The sequence below is a fragment of the Tachypleus tridentatus genome, chromosome 6 (genome assembly GCF_004210375.1).
Source record: "Tachypleus tridentatus isolate NWPU-2018 chromosome 6, ASM421037v1, whole genome shotgun sequence".
In the NCBI taxonomy this organism is placed as follows: Eukaryota; Metazoa; Arthropoda; class Merostomata; order Xiphosura; family Limulidae; genus Tachypleus; species Tachypleus tridentatus.
The window spans coordinates 103,195,079-103,214,383 of NC_134830.1; the positions used below are offsets into that span (position 1 = coordinate 103,195,079).

Genomic DNA, 19,305 nt, shown 5'->3' on the forward strand with positions numbered 1-19,305 from the left:
TAGGTTAGATTTGATTTCTGATTTATTGTCTTACAGGTTTTACCAATTTATAGTTTTAAATTTTTTTCTTCTTACAAAACTGTTTTCATATTTATTATTTTAACTTATTGTAAACTGGTTGATTTTATGTATTTTATTTGACAAAGCTACTTTATTTTATTGAACTTCTACTTGTGTTTTAGTCATGTGGCATTTCTTTTATTAATTAACTAACAAGTACTAACTGTCAATTTCTTTTTAGTTGCATACCCAAGTTGGTCAGTGGCATGTTAAGAGAATCCTATCGTTAAAATCCGGGGTTCTATTTCCCTTTGTACACAGAACAGTGTAGATAATTAATGTGTAGTTTTGCACTAAAACAGACGTTTATCAATTGTATTATCAGACACATTCTCGTAATTCACATCTCACGTGTTAGTGTTAGAAAAAACAATCTTTAGTTTATGGTTTAAACCCTGTATCAATAACCGTTACCGCCATTTACTCTAATGATGGTGAACTATGCAATCATTGAAACATTGGTAAGTTACCTTCACAGTCTGTTTTCAATTAATAATAATTATAGTCTCCTTAGAGTTTAATTATTCCATAATGATTTTCTTAACTTGAACGAGTAGCAAAAAAAAAAAAATACAGTGTATGCTGTAAGTACATTTTTCTAAATAAGACTAATTTTGTGACTAACTCTAGCCAAAATATACTTCACAAACATCTTGACGCAAGTATTTTTTGTTTTGAATTTCGCGCAAAGCTATACGAGGGCTATCTGCACTAGCTGTTCCTAATTCAGCAGTGTAAGACTAGAGGGAAAGCAGCTGGTCATTATCACCTACCGCTAACTCTTGGGCTACTCTTTTACCAAAAAATAATGGGATTGACCGTCACATTGCCCCCCAGTGCCACAGCGGTATGTCTACGGAATTAAAACGCTAAAATCCGGGTTTTGATACCTGTAGTGGGCAGAGCATGGATAGTCCATTGTGTAGTTCTGTGCTTAATTACAAACAAACAAGACTGTCACAATAAACGCCCCCACGGCTGGAAGGGCGAGCATGTTTGGTGTGACAGGGATTTCAACTCGCGACCTTCAGATTACGAGTTGAGTGCCTTAACCACTCGGCTATGACTAGAGGGAAGGCCCACCCGTGTGTAAGTATACAATTTTCTTGCATGACATAATTAATAATTACTTAACCTATCTGAAATTTCTGAATAAATGTTAAAGGCTAGATCAGTGGCAGGCAAGAGAGAAATCATAGAACATCTTAATGGTTTGTAAACATTGTAAATATTATTTTATATACAGAACTCCGAAAAAAATGAACACATTATTATACAAAATTTTAAAAATGAAATTCAGACCCTACAATAAAATAACGAAATTAAGTTACTTTCTATATAATGCTTGCAACAAGCGATTAATTCTGAACCTTTAGGGGTTCCCCTGAAACTTAATTCACTCCATTTTTATATTTACAAAACAACAAAAACTCTTAGATACGTGAAGCAAATTGCTTCTTTTGCTTATATTATCCACAGACATCAGCGGAAAAGATGATGCCTTACTACGTATTCTTGTTTTACTATATTTTTAAAACTTTTAAAAATGTCGTATACGTGAAAATACCTTTTCATCATCTTCCGAAATAATAACGAAGACCCTGAACATTATTCAGGACAAACTTGTGTTTATGCATTATTGTTATTACTGGATTTCTTTGTTACCACTACGTACTTTCAGCATTAGCTATATATCTTTTATTTGCTGTTTTATCTTCCTTTTAGAGGGAGGGACCGGCATGGCCAGTTGGGTTAAGGCGTTTGACTCGTAATCTAGGGGTCGCGGGATCGAATCCTCGTCAAACACCAAACATGCTCGCCTTTCAGACGTGGGGGCGTTTTAATGTGACGACAAATCCCACTATTTATTGGTAAAAGAGTAGCCTAAGAGTTGGCGTTGGGTGGTGATCACTAGTGGCCTTCCATCTAGTCTTATACTATGAAATTAGGGACGGCTAGCGCAGATATCCCTCGTGTATCTTTGCGCGAAATTCAAAACAAACTTTCTAGAGGGATTTATAAATTTTATAATTCATATATTTGTCCGAAGAGCAAGGAAATATTGACTACTTTTCTGAAGTTTTATCTGTAAAATATGATTTTGGTCTGTAATATGTAACAATTTATATGCAGTATTTTCAAATATCGTACAATTTAAATCAATGAAATTAAAAACAAAATTTTTCTGTCGTATTTTTGGCTTTGATGTACATTTACAATGGTTCATTTTATCATACATTCGTAAATATATTTGTTTGCAACATTAACTTAAAAGTCCTCCAGTTGCCCAGTTGTAAGCTCGAAGGTTCATGACGTTAGAATTCGGAGCTTGATACTTGTGAAGTAAATTGCAAATAGCACTTTGTGTACTTTTGCACTTAAGTAAAACAAAACGCAAAGTACAATATCTTGTAAGAATTATATTAATTATTTGTTTTAACTGTGAAGCCAGACGCTTGAGTTTACTAAGGTGATATGAAGTTGCGTAAATATGCTTGGGTGGTTCTGTATTTGTGACTACACTACATAAAATTATCTACAGAATGAAAGCTTCACTGCAGAAACTTACACGATCTAAATTTTCGTAGAAAGAAAACGAGCCCTTGGAAATAGACTGGCACAATTACACCCAGATTGTGGAGGATAATAGAAAGAAGAGACCAGGAGAGCAAGGAACGGCGTTCTACCTGCCGCCCGGCATGGAAGAAAAAAAAGACCAGCTTTACAAAGTCAACGGCTTTAATGCTCTGGTCAGTGACTACATTGCCCTCAACCGATCCTTACCTGATATCAGACACCCAGGGTAAGACAGTTTTGAATACTTATTTTTCAGACATTACGCAGATTGATAGATAGGTTGATGACCACCTGAAATCACATTGACAATGAATGTTTGTTTTAGTACAACACACGTTCAGCATAGACAGAGAATTCACAGGTAACAGTGTAATATACCTAAAGAAAATAACAGAAAACTATCACCAAAACAAAACAAAAACGAAACTTATAAAACACTTAAATTTATTTATATAAAAAGAGGAAAGACTGACTGCTTACAAACCTAGTGTAATTGAGATTTATTGTTACTGGAACAACTCCTTAATGGAACCCAGCCCTATATTTGTAACTTCATATTGGTTGACAAAATAAGGTTATATTTCTTTATTTAGACAATTTTTTGTCTACATTGAAACTTTGGCGATTTAGTAGAGAATCACTAACAATGTTCCTTTGAATCAGTGTTTCGTAATATTGTTATTAAAAAAACTTTATTTTGCACATTAATACTTGTCACTAATGGTTCGAGGGTTAAAATGTTCATATTTCCTACTTTAATAAAAAAAAAATGATTCTTGAAGTGTTCTAGATAACATCTTAATTAATTAAAACACTTGCTAGCCAAATGAAGTGTGGATCGTATTCTGTTCCTTTATAAGTTCCACTTCTTCAGAAAATGTACAGAATATCGATAGAACAGTGTGTTATTACACATTTTACTTAAGATAAATATCTATTTGTATGAGGTTTGAGATGAGTTGATTTATTACCTACCATCTGTTAAGAGAGTCAGCTAAACCATTTGATAAGTTGGTTCCCAAGTAAAGCTTCCCTGAACTTTCTTTTAAATTCTGAATAGAGATTTGTAATTTAATGAAATATTTGGAATTCAATTAAGCCCAAGCATAGCCAAATGTGCACTAGTTTCCATGCTAGATGCAGGAAGAGAACCAAAATCTCACACTAAGGATGACACGCACGTGTTGCGCAAAACATGTACCTCCTCATTTGTATGAAGCCATTTCTTTGTAGTTTTCGCGAAGTTTATCAATGGAGATTGTTAGCTAATAAGGAAATCGTAGAGAAATACAAAATGTTTTGATATTAAAGCGTTTAATAGTTCTGTTTTTGCTACAACGTATATATATATATATATATATATTATCAATGGATGCAGAAGCAGTACTGCAACACGTTCCGTTATTATTGTTTTTGTTGTGACGGTTTCTGCTCGGAATCGAAGTTAGTATAACGGATTCACCGTTATACTGTTGTTTTAATATCTAGGTTTGTGTCAGTTTAATGCATATAACGTATATTGTTAAAAGTGTATTGCGTAAGTCCTGCCTGTTCTCTTAATTTGTAAAAGATTCTTAAGTGTAAGAATCAAAAACATATGTTTCAGAAAGAACTAGCGTACTTTCGAATATTGTTGAATTATCGAGAATCTCGCCTAATGAGTATAAAAGTTAGCCGTCACAAGACACCGAGAGATGATTTATAGAATATTGTTGGCCTGCTACAGTCAGTATACGAGAAGTCTCGGAAGCTATAATTGTGATAAAAGCTTATTAAATGAAAAAGGAATGTTTATAGATTTCGAACATTAGAAACATTGGCGAATTAATCTCGGACATTAGTATTTTTAAAAGGACATTATATATCTAACTTCCCCTGTAAAAATTGAGCTTGTAAACCGCATTAGGCCAAACAAGAATACAGCTAGCTAGCATTCCTGTAAAGTAAGTGTAAAATGTACCAACTCAGGATTAATTAGCTCATCGTGTACCTGGACCATCGATAAAATATTTAGTTCTAGATCAAATAGAAGAATGATTATTGCTTGTGAGTTTGTAAAACTTTCGTATATAAATCATTATTTGTAATAACCATTATTATAAATTGTATTGTTGTTTGTATATCAAAATATATTTGTGCTAATAAATAGAATTGTATGTATTAATCTTGTTGGTAAGTATAAATATAAATATTTTTACATATCGACATTTAATTTAACTTCAAAATAAAAAAATCAAAATCAAATATATCAAAATATCGACATTTAATTAACTTCAAAATTAAAGTTCCCTAGTGGTACAGCGGTAAGTATCGATGCCCATACTGGGCAGCACACAGATAGTCCATGGTGCGTCTTTGTGAAACCACAAGTAACAACATCTAAATTAAAATTTCCGGATATTTTAAATCGTAGTACGTAATAAATCGGAGAATCGTCCGGGATAAATTATAATATGTAACACTGGATATTCGTCAAGTTGGTTAGAAGGCTAGGCTTGTGTGTGTAAATGAATAGATAGCATTTGAAGTAGCAACAGTAACTGCAACAAAAGCAGAGATAGCAGTAGTAGTAGCGCCAGGATAATATTACCGGCAAAGCACATGAAGGAATATAAACCTATTGACGGCTTTACCTCTGTTACAAACTAATAAAAATCTAATATTAAATAGCATAATATTCATACTTATCTAACAATCACGATATACTAACGTGAACACTTCTACCTTTTGTAAAAGAAACACAGCCATCTTCTTAAATTCTGCATCTTTGTAAACGAACTTTCTTAGGAGGTGAGTTGTTTTGTCAGAAAAGTTTTTTTTTCAAGTTAACAGGTAAATCCCTTTATTGGACTATCAAAAATAGTGACACCCTTCTTTTTCCTACACACTCTCCAAATTTGGTCTCATTGACTTATAGACCGGGTGTTAAAACGATTGTTAAGTTTTCAAATTGGTTTGCATCTTAAGCGGATGCTGTAATATAATTTTATTTATTTATTAATTCTTTTAACTAACAGTCTTTTTATTATTAAGCTACTACGTAACATTAATAACTTATGGCAATATTAATTTCTGATTAAAGAAAGCTACCGACATAAAACTAACACTATGTTCTTAGTAATGAACACAGCTAACTAATTACAATATTCAAGCTTTATTACTTATAGTGACTAGAATGTATTCTTCCGTTCGTTGGTTACCCTTACTTTTAACGTTTTTAGTTGTACGTCTAATATCTTAACGAGGTCAAACCAAGAGTATTAGGTTAGTTCTAAGTTCATGTAAGTACATGCAGAATAATTATTAGAACTATATTGAAATTAGCAACATAAACTTTAATTAGGTATAATAAATGACAAACGTAAATGTACTGATATCCTAACCAACATTATATGTCTACACTGTGGTAAAATTATCACTTGTTTAGGCTGATGTACAAGTAACATTAAGCACAGCATGATAAAATTTATACTCGGCTCGGATATCCTAGTAAATTTAGGTTAGTTGTAAATCCATAAACTAAATTAATAGTGTCAAATGATTTTTTTAAATAACATTAGAAATAAATAATATTTAAAATTAATTATAGTAGTTAAATCTGTTGATTAAAATAATTTTAAAGAAGGGATAAGGTATACCTAAATTACTATTGCAGTACGAAAACAGAAAATATTTAATTGAAAAAACGAACTTAAGGCTGAAAAAGCTCACACTATTACAACGTCTTCACTCCAGAGCACGTGCGAATCATGTCATTTGGAGACCTGCATTGAATGTTTTCAACTACTGGGCTCGTCACAAATAGCACAGGCCACTCGTTTCATACCTGTGTTTTACAAACATATTTTCGAAGTTTTTTCAAAATATTTGTGACATAATATTTTTAAGGCAGACATACCCTGTTGATTATACCTGCTATCATTGAGTGCAGTTATAAAGAGAGTAAATAAAATAATTGCGATTTTTATTCTTTCCGTTTTAAGGTGTTATATGTACTCTTTTAAGAAGTCAAGATTTTGTATGTTAGGTAGTAGGTATATGGAAACAGAAATAATACTGACTGATTTCGCACCTGTCCACATTTTGTTTAATATTTGAAAAAAAAAAAAAATTGCATGAAAAGGCGAAATGGACCTGTTAAGATTGTTTTTAAATTTCGCGCAAACCTACACAAGGGCTATCTGCGCTAGCCGTCCCTAATTTGGCAGTGTAAGGGAAGGCAGCTAGTCATCACCACCCGCCGCTAACTCTTGGGTTACTCGTTTACCAACGAATAGTGGGGTTGATTGTCACATTATAACGCCTCCACGGTTGGAAGGGGCGAGCATGTATAGTGTGACGGGGATTCGAACCGACGATCCTCAGATTGCGAGTCGAGTGCCTTAACCATCTGGCCATGCTGGGCCCATATTCTTGGAATTACCACTTTTGTATGTTAGCTTAGCCTGAGGCAAGGATTAAAAATGTAAGTTTGCGATTACTGGCGTTGTGTTCAAAGTAATGTTAACTTATTGCAGATCATCTGTCGAAATCACTTGAAGGTATTTAGCTGAACAAAGATATATTAATATTTTAATTATTGAAGGATAAAATGTAGCAATTTGTAACTGCTAGGCGGAGTCGAAATTTACCATATTTTATTCAAATAGCTAATTTAATAATTTTTGTGAGTGAGATGCTTTAGATATTTCGTGTTATAGTGTGGGATCATACTTCGACATAATCTAACCCCTAGTTCTTTGTAATAAAGTGCATAAACAATTTTGTATATTTGTGGTCTTATTCCTATTTGCTCCCTAGTGGCACAGCAGCGTGTCTGCGGACTCCCATCGTTAGAAACTTGGTTTCGATACCCTTGGTCGGCAGAGCACAGATAGCCTATTGTGTAGCTTTGTGCTTAACTCTAAAAAACAAAAATTATACCTATTTACACAATGACTTACATTCTTACACTAAAGCGTGTTGGGTGGAGATTGTGTCCTAAATCCAGACAAAATTACAATAGTATCAAAAACATCAGCATACAATCATGCTACACGTGTGTGTATGTATATATATATGTTTACACATAATTAAAATAAAGTCGAAGTAATAATCACAATTTCTCTATATGATTATGCAACACTCACATAATCCTCAGAAAGATAAAAATTGAAATGTTTAGTTTGTCAAAAGAAAAAATATCTCAAGGAATTCAGATCTAATTTTCTAGAAACACCGAAGTGCTAACAATTGCGACAAATTTAAATAGGTATTCTAAATTCCATCTTTCTTCTTGGTGACTTAAAAATGAAGAAAGTCAAAGAAATCAGACCCATCTATGTTTCTTTTCTGACAAGTCGAGCACTGACTAACAATGAAAGGTAGATTGGAGAAGATAATAAAATGATGCATGATGCTACTTATTGATCCCGCCAGAGAAAGATTTTCACGGCTCTGGAATAACGCCAATAGACATGTACTTAATAAATTCCACCCCAGACTGACTTCTCCATCTCCCTGTAATGTATACGTTCAGACGAAGGTATCTCTTAGGTAAACAAATAAGGCCTGAGAAAATTAGAAACTAGATGCGGTTCTTACCAAGATTGATGAAAAACTGGGAAAATAACTGCAGACTTTGTTCTTTGTATGGACCATTTACAAACAGTGAAGTAACTCTAGAGAAAGAGAAACACAAAACTAACACCGACTCTCCTAATATACATTCTAGTTTCTTTTGGGTGGATTGCTCGTCACCAAGATTGATGAAGCCATTATGCTAAAGTATTCTACTATGTAACTTACCATAGCCAAAACTTGACGTTTCCATAGAGTTCACCCAACTTTTTCAATTCAGGAAGTTTTATTTCCTTCGGATACATGTGTTTTAAGTAAAATTATTTTTCTATTCTATTCGTTTCTTTTCCAAAGGTTTAGTTTATATCAAATATATCATAATATTAATAAGTATTACTAAAAAAATGTCTTAGACAGGAATTTGTTTTTCTGATATTATCAAAAAATTGAGACAGGTTACTGGACATGGGGCAATTAATAAAATCGGAAAGAGTTTATTCTTTTTTTTTGCTCTACATCTGTGGTCCTAAACTTGTTGTTCAAAGTTCGAGGACTCCTACGGGTCTATTACCATTCCTTATAAAGGAGTTTTAGGTATTAATTGCCCAGTTCCAATTGTACAATGACATTTTTTGTCAGTGCTTTTTAAGTACACTCCAGAATCCGTTTCCGCAGATAAACCCGAATATAGTTAAGAATTATTACTTTAAATATATATCGTCAAAACTTGTTAACCTTTAAAATGATATATTTTCCATTAATCTTACATTTTGTATTAATTGAACTGTGTGATGTTATCCCCATCTTAAATCACTTTGATATTAGGCCTACTTTTTCCAGTTTGTTTTGTTTTTTCTGAATTTCGTGCAAAGCTACTCGAGGGCTATCTGCGTTAGCCGACCCTAATTTAGCAGTGTAAGACTAGAGGGAAGGCAGCTAGTCATCACCACCCACCGCCAATTCTTGGGCTACTCTTTTACCAACGAATAGTGGTATTGAACATCACATTATAACGCCCCCACGGCTGAAAGGGCGAGCATGTTTGGTGCGACGGGGATGCGAACCTTCGACCCTCCGATTACGAATCGCACGCCTTAACCCACCTGGCCATGACGGGCCATAAAAGTTCGAAGGGAAATAATTATTCTACTTGTATTGCAAATTTATATCTTTATTTTAAGTAAAAAAGAATGACTGAAAAGTACATAAACCCAGATAATTTGCTTTAACTTACAGATATATTGATCAGTTAATTAACATAAATAATCCTGAAATAAATAATGTTGTTGACACTATTTATCAGCTACAGTTTAAAAATCGAAAATACTTTAATATCTAATGTACAGGGACTTACTTATTTAGATTTAGAAATTAGGCCATGCATGGCCAAGCAGGTTAAAGCGTGCAACTCGTAATCTGAGGGTCGCGGGTTCGCATCCCAGTCGCGCTAAACATGCTCGCCCTTTCAGCTGTGGGGGCATTATAATGTGATAGTTAATCCCACTCCTTGTTGGTGAAAGAGTAACCCAAGAGTTGGGGGTGGGTGGTGATGACTAGCTGCCTTCCCTCTAGTCTTACACTGCTAAATTAGGGACGGCTAGCACAGATAGCCCTCAAGTAGCTTTGTGCGAAATTAAAACAAACAAACAAACATTTAGAAATTAAAAATAATTGATAATGATATTAATCTAAATATTTTTTATAAAAGAAAGTATTTTGCTTTTCTAATATATGGTTTACCCCTTTTTTTAGTAATAATGTACTATAATCTCCTGTATTAATTATTATAAATTCACAATTATTCAGATTTTGTAAAATTTGTAAAAGATTAGAATATTTTATTACTGATGTTGAAATATTGATACAAAAAGTAATATTTAATGGATTTAATAAACCAATTATAAATAAAGCTATTAAAATATTTTGTGGTACATATAAGAATGTATTAAATAAATATAATGAGGTAAAAATTAAGGATATTTTACTGAAAGTTTCCGATAACTATTTTTAGTTATCAGTTAGGTCTTTTTTATACAAATTGGCACTACTTTATGCAGATGAACACCTTAACGAATATAATGGATTATTTATGGACTGAAAATTAGTAGTTAAAGTGAACTGAATTAAGTTAGTTTAGAAAAGTGGTTGGGACCTTTTATACTAGCATAATTTATATCCTGGGCTACTAATCTCCTGGGCTGGAATGCCAATTTCAAGAGATAAGTTCATTTGCCTTACTTATTCCTAAGTTGTAGTACCTTATTATTATTTTCTTCATTTTTTTCCTTTGGAAAGTGTCACCTTCCCACAACTCTCTGCAGGAGGTAAAGGGTGATATAGATGTGAGACTTTGTGGGCTTGAGTACCACTACCTTGCTTTCCTAATTTCTAGTTCTATTTATTTTGATTATTTTGTTATTGATTATTTCATTCTTCATGTGAAAGTGATGAACGGAAGTTAAGCCTGATAGCAGATGGATCCCCACTGCAATGTGAGTCCTACTTCTTCAGTCACCTCCAAAACTTAGGGTACATTTTATATTTCACATTATAGCCTGTACCCTGAGGATCCTTTCAACTGGTGCAGCATTTATTTATTCTTGTTTGTGCTTGTTTTTTTTTTATAACAATACATATATATTATTATTATATTACATATTACAATTCTAAATAACCGGAAATTTGAATTTAGAAGTTAATTTAATGTCAATATGTGTCAAATTTATTACATTTGCCAACAAGACTGATACACACAGTTTTTTTTCTTAACACAAATATATTTTAATATACAAACAGCAATACAATTTATACTAACAGTTTTTTTTAGACAATGTTTAATTATACAAACAATGTTTTTTATACAAAAATTTTGTATAAATTGTATTGTCTTTTGTCTGGTCTGGAACAGAATATTTTATCAATGGCCCAGGTCCTTGAAGCGCAAATGATTATACTTTTATGCTGACACGCATACATTTCACTTGACAGGAATTCCAGCAAGTTCTAATTTTTACAACGTTTTTTCCTGTAGTTATGCGATGTCTTTATAGAAATATTAACATCCGAATTCAAACTGTTTCTAATGTTCGACATCTACAAGCTTTACTCGCAATTATAGCTTCTGAGGCTTATCGTACACTGACTGTATGTAGCTGACCAAGAATATTCTATTGTCTCTCGGTGCGATACAATTTAAGGTGAAATTCTCGAGCATGCGTTTTATTATAGCAAAGCCATATTGGGCTATCTGCTGTGTCCACCGAGATTCTCGAAAGATCAACAATATTTGAAGATACGTTAGTATTTTTGTAAAACATATATTATTTGTTCTCATGCTCGAGAATCTTCTACAAATTCAGAGAACAGGAGTGAATTCCGCAACGCACATCCAACAATATACGTCACATGCAACAAATTGAAACAAACACCGATATTAAAACAAATGTGTAACAGTAAATCCATTACAATATATATATATCTGTAGTTAACTTCTTGTTGTCTTCGGTGGTTTGAACATTTATGCTTAAATTAACAGTAAACAATGGGTCCGGTGTGACCAAATGATTATTGGCCAAATGGTAATTGATTCTAATGCCATTCCACCAAACATGCTCGCTTTTTCATCCGTGGGAGCATTATAGCGTGAAGGTCAATCCTACTATTTGTTGTAAACGAATAGCCCAAGAGTTGTTGGTAGTGGGTGTTGATGACTACCTTCCTTCTCTCTAGTCTTACTCTGCTAAATTACAGTCGACTAGGGCAGATAGCTCAGATGAATTTTTTATAAGCTGTTTGGTCTTTTTATTTGATCTATGCCTGTTATTAGCAATTTATAGAATGTTTCATATTTCTGTATGGTTGCAAAACGCACCTGTGCTACCCTCCCCCACACACACTTAAGTATTCAAACCCAATATTTAGCCGCGGCAAAACAAAGTTTTTCAAATAGAAACTTCTACCTCGTATATCTGTCATCTCTCCGATTTGAAATCTAATTATAGTTTTTTAACTTGAGAAATCTACCCCATTCTATTGGTGTATTTTATCACGTCCAAGTCTCGTATATTAATTTATTCTAATTCTGCCTGAAATAATTTCAATTCGAGGGTAGTGTGATAGAGTTCCTGATAAGTAATTAAATCTAATTGGGGAAATGCGCACTTCAGGCATGATATTGTTGCCGCACAAATATACAGCTTGATTGATTGATTATTTGGAATTGAGCACAAAACTACAAAAAGGGCTATCTGTGCCCTCCCCATCATGGCCATCAAAACTCGGTTTCTAGCGGTGTGAGTCCACAGGCATACCACTGTTCCAATAGAGGCCAAAAATACAGCTAATAAAAAAGAAAAAAGTCCCATTCATTAATTTACTGTAATTCTACCTAATAAAAGAATAAACTCCCGGAGTTATTAAGGATTTCTTCTTATTAGCAGGCGCGTATTTTATTTGTGCTCAATAAATATTTCTGTCGTTTTGCTTTGAATTTCGCGAAAGCTACACGCGGGCTGTCTACGCTAGCCGAAACTAATTTAGAAGTATAAGGCAAGAGGGAAGGCAATTAGTCATCACTACCTACCGCCAACTCTTGTACTAATCTTTTTCCAACGAATAGGGGGATTGACGGTAATATTATAATGCCCCACAGCTGAAAAGACGAGCAAGTTTGGTGTGACGGGGATTCGAATCCGTGACTTTCAGCTTGCGAGTCAAGCGACCTAACTATCTGCCATGCCAGGTTTGTAGAATATTATCATCAATGTACAATTACGACAGAAAGTGTTCGTACCCCTGCGTTCCGAATGGTTTTTTGCTCATAACCTAAAAAGTATCACGATTAGGATAATGAAAGTATGGTATATTATAAATATTATACTAACAGACATCTACATAAATTTTTATATAAAATAAAAGAAAAATAAACTGTTTATAAACAAGTAACCAAACATAGAAGGGGCAGAAAGTGTTCGTGCGTCTACTTTAATGGTCAATTGTGTAGCCTTTCAGGTGAATTACTTGGCTCAATCTTTCCTCATAGCCCTCCATGATCGTTTGACAGTACTCAACTGGTATTTTCTTCCATTTTTCTTTACAGAAGGTCTCCAACTCTTGCAAGTTTTTCGGATGACGCTGGTTAACCCTGGTCTTCAACTCATGCCACATGTTTTCAATTTGGTTAAGATCGAGTGACTGCGATGGCCGCTCTAGAACGCTTATATGGTTCCTCTGCAACCAGGATTGCACATATTTCAATGTATGCTTAGGGTCATTGTCGTGCTGGAAGATCCAACGACGCCCAAGCCGCAAGTTCCGGGCATCATTCTTGATATAAGTGTCTAATATATCAACGTACTCTTCTTTTTTCATGATTCCGTTGACGCGGTGAAGGCTGCCTACACCAGAAGAGCTGAAGGAACCCCATAGCATGATCGAGCCACCTCCGTGTTTAACAGTAGGGACGGTGTTCTTTAAAAGATTTTGTTCCCCCTTCTTATGGAAAATATAGTGAACATCATTGTGGCCGAAAATCTCGATTTTAGTCTCGTCTGACCAAAGAATACTCTTCCAATAGGTAAAGGGTTTATCTACATGCTTTCTTGCATACCTCAATCGTGATTCTAAATGAACAGGATTTAAATATGGAGTTCTACGAGGACGGCATGCTTCGAACCCAGAAGAGCGTGACATGTTCTTAACTGTAGAGGTACTTACTTCAACCCCAATTTCCTTTACCAGTTTCTGTATGTCATTACGTGTTAAACGAGGGTTCCTACTAACTTCTCTGAGAACCTTCCTCTTGGTTCTCTCTGGAATTTTGGTGGGGTGTCCGGAACGAGGGAGGTTAGCAGTAGATCCTGTAAGCTTAAACTTGACAATTGTTGTGAAGTTGTGTAGCAATACCGGAGAGAGACACACGAGACTTGTATTTTATAATAAGTCGGTTTTGTAAATCACTGGACAGTTGTTTCCTGTTCGCCATGATGACCAAGCAGATAATGACGGAGACGGCGCTAAATTGCTGGTAGTAATTTTTTTTGCTGGCTAAATTACAATAATTATGAACCCAGTGTCTAGTTCTGGAGTGGTATTAATGTAGTTTATTCCCCAAACTACACAAAATTTTTACGTGAATATCAGTTTTTCACACGTTGTGAAATGTACGAACACTTTCTGCTCCTCCTATTTTTGGCTATTTGATTTTAAACAGTTTATTTGTCGTTTAATTTACATAAAAATTTATGTAGATATATATTATAATATATGATACTTCTATTAGCCTAATCTTGATACTTTTTAAGTTATGAGCAAAAAACTACTTGGGACGCAGGGGTACGAACACTTACTGTCGTAATTGTATCTTGGAGAGTGATCCATATTCAATGTATTTTAATAGAAGCGGGCTTATACCAAATTAATATTATCTGTACTTTCTTGAATAATAAAATCCGCGAAACTAAATACAAAATATAAACGTTGTTTAAACCCATCTTTTTATAAACCTTTTTTTTAACTTTAACTGTGAACTTATCGCATTTTAAAGGTTTGTAGTAACTGTACACTTCATATTTATTTTGAGTAAATACCGTATTGGCTCCATTATAGGGCGATATCTAATATAGGACGACCCCATTTTCAAAAATCATGGGAAAGAAAAAACTTAAGTGTCTTAACCAATTTCTTTAGGTTCCCACAATCAATATAATCCTATAACTGAACAGTTTGCATAAGGATTAGTTGCACTAATCGATGATGACCGTGAAAGAACATCTGGGGCATTTGCATAGACAGATGTACCTAAATAGGTACGGGACAGGTTACAGCAAGGGAAAGGGCCTGTGGTCAACCGCGATTATAAGGTACCTATGAATTTTACAGCCAAGTTATTAATAAAAGAACATTGCTTTATAATAGGGCCAGTAACGGAACTAGCCCTGTTAAAGCTTAAATAGGAAATATTTTCTACTAAAGTTTGCCACGTAGATTATTTTTAACTATTTTATTCCTATGATCTGAATTTTAATTCAAACTATTTCTACTTGTATACAATCTTTCACTACAAAAGAAGAAACCAAACACTATCTTGGCTCTTTCTTACGATATATTTTTGTTTTTTGGTGGTTGAAATACAGAGTTATGTAAGACTCTTACTTAGGTGGTTTCCCGCTGGTACAGCGGTAAGTCTATGGAATTACAATAGTAAAATCAGGGGTTCGATTTCTCTCAGTGGACTCAACAGATAGCTCGTCGTGGCTTTCCTAAAAGAAACACACGCACACTTACTTAGGTGATAATAATTCTCGACATATTACATTTCAGAAAAACAAATTGGAAGTTCGTGGTATTTCTTTTCTATAGTTAGTTATGTTGTCATCTCGTTTGGTTATTCCCTAATCAAGTTGAAAGTCTTACACGGATACCCATTTTTCTGGGTAATAAAATAAGGAATGTAAGAATGCTTGTCATGGTTTGATGGCCCCAACAACCGAGAGTTTTAATGTTACGTTTGAAAATATGTATTAGACGTAAGAGATTAATTTTGCTCTTTGGTAGAACAGAGGTAAGTGTACGCATTCACTCCAAAGCGGGCATTATTCGTAGTCAGACTGTAGTTTTTGTGGTTCATGACTGATATTTCTTTGCTGCATAAATGCGTTTTGCACTTTGAGGCTGTGAGTATACTACATAGAAAGAATGAAAGTCAACTTTCACTATTCGATAGTTCAAAGTACCCAAATAACAAGTGAACTGCTTTCCACCTAGTCCAGAAATGGTCAACTTCCTTATGTTAGTGTCTGTGTTTTGTTATAGAAAAGCCATATCAAGCTATCTGCTGAGTCTCTGAGGGGAATCGAACCCCTAATTTTAGCGTTGTAAGTCTGTAGACTTACCGCTGTACTAGCGGGGGCCTTTTCGTTAGTGAGCCAGCTTCATACTTGGATATCAGTTTGAGGTCAAAAACCATGTTGCTGTATAAAGTGCGATAAAAATATTTGTTTAGTTTAAATGTTTATGCATACTGTAGACCCTCGGTTGTTTATGGTTTTGAATACGTAGCGGAGTTAAAATGTAAAGAAAAGTTCTCAGAATTCACGTGGCCAATATGTTTGGTCACGATTTCGTTTCATTTTTGTATTTTTGGCAGTTTGGACCGAATAAAATGTTTTTTGGAAAAAAACGATACTTTCGGGTGGCCATATATGTTTAGTCTTTTAGAGTTATTTATGGACCATTGGAATAGTGTTCAGCGGAGTCCTTTCAGGGTGTCAATGGAAATATTGTATAATATATAGACTCTATTGAATGGGGTCGAGCCTGGCAGCTGTGTGGGCGAACCTTGGAGCAGTCTGGATTACGTTTCTCTTGCAAAATTTTGTGAGTATAGTTTTACGTGTTCTTTGAATCGGTAGTGTTATATCTTCATCGTGTTGTGCCTGTAACTCCACGGACACTTGTAGTGAATATAGACCACCGCTTGCAGTGGAACGGGTCTTACTGAGCCCGTATAGGTCATCGTGTCTGAATTTCGTCCGAGTGTCATTTTATTTTCGTTCTTAGACTCACTTCTATTTTCTACCGGGTCGGTATGGCTACGGCCATTCAGCCTCATTCTGTTCGGCCGCGGTCCATCCGTTCCGTGGTGCCCGCGGCCTCGCTACCCTCGGCGGTTATAGACGCCGTCAATACTGACTTAGGGGGTATCTATGTCGAGTGGTTGCAACAATTGACGTTATATGGCGACACTAGTGTCGTCAGTGTACGTCCGAACCTTATTCGACAAAGGGGACTTTCCTTTTGTAAATCAGCGTGTGTCTGTGGAGCCGGCCGGTCAAAGCATTAAGTGGATGACCCTCCGGTCGACTCCTTTTGAACTGTCCCATGACACCGTCAAGGACATATTGTCGGCGTACGGGACAGTACGGAAAATAGAACACGAAGCACTCCAGACGCGCCCGGAAGCGTGTACAGGGAATCGGCAAGTGTGCATCGATATGAGGAAGCTGGTTCGCAACTTTGTGACCATCTACGGCTTCCGAGTGATGATAAACTATCCAGGAATGCGGCGATTGTGCCTTCGCTGTGGCCTTGAAGGCCATTTATTAAGTGAATGCCAGACACCGCGGTACGGAAAGTGTCTGGCATTTGGACGCGTAGAAAACGAGTGCACGGTTGTTTGTTCTGTATGTGATGTGATAGTGACCACACGTCCTTGTATTGTCCAAAGCGTGTGACATTTATGCCGCGATGGCTGCAGGGCAGCCGCGTAGAAAAGAGTGGGACGAAAGGGGTGGGGTCTCCTCTGTCCTACCCCAGTTTTGACTGCTGACAGGGGTGGGATCTCCGAGGAGATGCCAGCCCCATTGGCGACTGCTCCTGTGTCACCGAATGGAGGGTCTCGATCCCCTGAGGAGGGTCGGCACCCTCCTGGAGAGGTACAGGGTGTTGGGGCGTCTGGAGATGCTTGGCCCGCTTCTGCCGATATTCCGGTGGGCGAGGCCTCTGAGGAAGCTCGGATCCATTCTTTTGACCCTCGTGATGTCGGGACCCTTGAGGGGACCCCAGCCACCCGGGTGGACAAAAATGTGAATGCTAGTTCTTTGGAGGCTCAGGCCTCTATATCTGCTGGGGAGGAGGTTGGGGTGTGTGATTGCGCCCATATTCTCACCACCTGTGTAGCTGTTGGGGTGGCATCCTCAGAGGAAGATCAGACCTCCTCTGTCTTGGTTGGGTTGGTTGAGGGAGATGGTACCTATGAGGTGACTCAGGCTCCTTTGGCCAGTGAAGCTGGGGTTCAAGGCTCTGAGAATCCAACTCCCCTGGCCTCAGGTATTGTGGGTGATCAGGTCCTTGACTTCGTCGATGCTGGTGACCCCACCCTGACCAGGCTCGCTCGATTATATCATAGGATTCCCTAGTCTCTTGAGCTTTTTGGGTTCTCAGGGGAGAACGATGGGGAACAGGGACCCTGTAGCTCCGTGTCTCTCTCAGACTTGTGTCTGGGAGACTCTTCAGTGCAGCAGTGGTTGTCGGATTCTGGCTGCCACAGTAGGGATGTGGGGTTGGGCGACCTCAAGAGGCTGCTTGGCTCACCTACACATACAATTTGGTCGAAACGGCAGCGTCACTGATTCTCCCCTCTTGGCTGACTTACTGCCTAACCTTAAACATTCAGGGAATGCGTAGCGTTTCAAAGCAATTCTACGCAGTTTCTCTCTTCAACCGCTTTGCTATTGATATGATTTTCTTGCAGGTGATCCATTTTTTTTTCTAGGAGGGACCATTTTTTTGCTTTTTTCCTGTTTTCCTGTGCGTGCCTTTTGGTTGTTCGGCTCGACGCGTGTTCGTAATGTGGGGATCCTTGTTTACCCGCATTTTAATGGCACCATCCTCACGTCACACAGCGATGCTGAGGGGCGGGTTGTATGCGTTGATGTTGTCGCTGGGGTTCGTAAGATTCGGTTTCTTAATATCTATGCATCTGTTCGGTCTGCGGAGGTGGTTTCCTTCTTTTTGGGCTTGGACAGGTTCTTGATAACGCACGCCGACATCGTCCTTGGTGGCGACTTCAACTGCGTATTGGATCCTCACCTCTACAAGACTGGAGGCAATCCTCTTTCTGGTTATCAGTGTACGTGGTCTCTGCACGCAGTGCTTTCAAACTTTTTTTTAAATTTTCGATGTTTGGCGTGCGCTGCATGGGTCTGCTTTTGTGGCCACTTGGATTGGTCAGGGCGTTTCTTATCACCTTGACAGATACTATATAACACCTGGCTTTCGGCAGAGGCTTAGCAGGACTGCAGTTCACCGGGTTGGAAATGTCTCGTTTAACGTGTCCGACCATTGGGCATTCTTCACCACATTCCAGGACTTTTCCCTGTTTTTCGGGGCTCTGGTGTGTGGAGGCTCAACGCCTCTCTTCTTGCCGAGGATGAGGTTGAAGACGAATTGATTGCCTTGGTCTAGGGATTTTGTTCTGTCGAGTTTCTCGACTGGTCCTGGTGAACAAGTTTCAAGGAAGCCTGTGCCTCCTTATTGACGCAAGGTGGCATGCGGCATTCGTTAGCCCACCACCTGGCCTTGTGTGGCAAACAGGACATCTAAGCTTCC

At 36.8% G+C, this 19,305-nt stretch overlaps 1 protein-coding gene across 1 annotated transcript in view; it reads left to right on the forward strand.

The window, feature by feature from the left end:
* LOC143253216 (putative polypeptide N-acetylgalactosaminyltransferase 10) overlaps window positions 1-19,305 on the forward strand; it is an 85,712-nt gene that overhangs the window by 47,012 nt on the left and 19,395 nt on the right. The window contains exon 2 of the mRNA XM_076506682.1: window positions 2,649-2,863. Within this exon, the coding sequence (XP_076362797.1) occupies window positions 2,649-2,863 (215 nt within the window). The remainder of the gene's footprint in view (window positions 1-2,648; window positions 2,864-19,305) is intronic.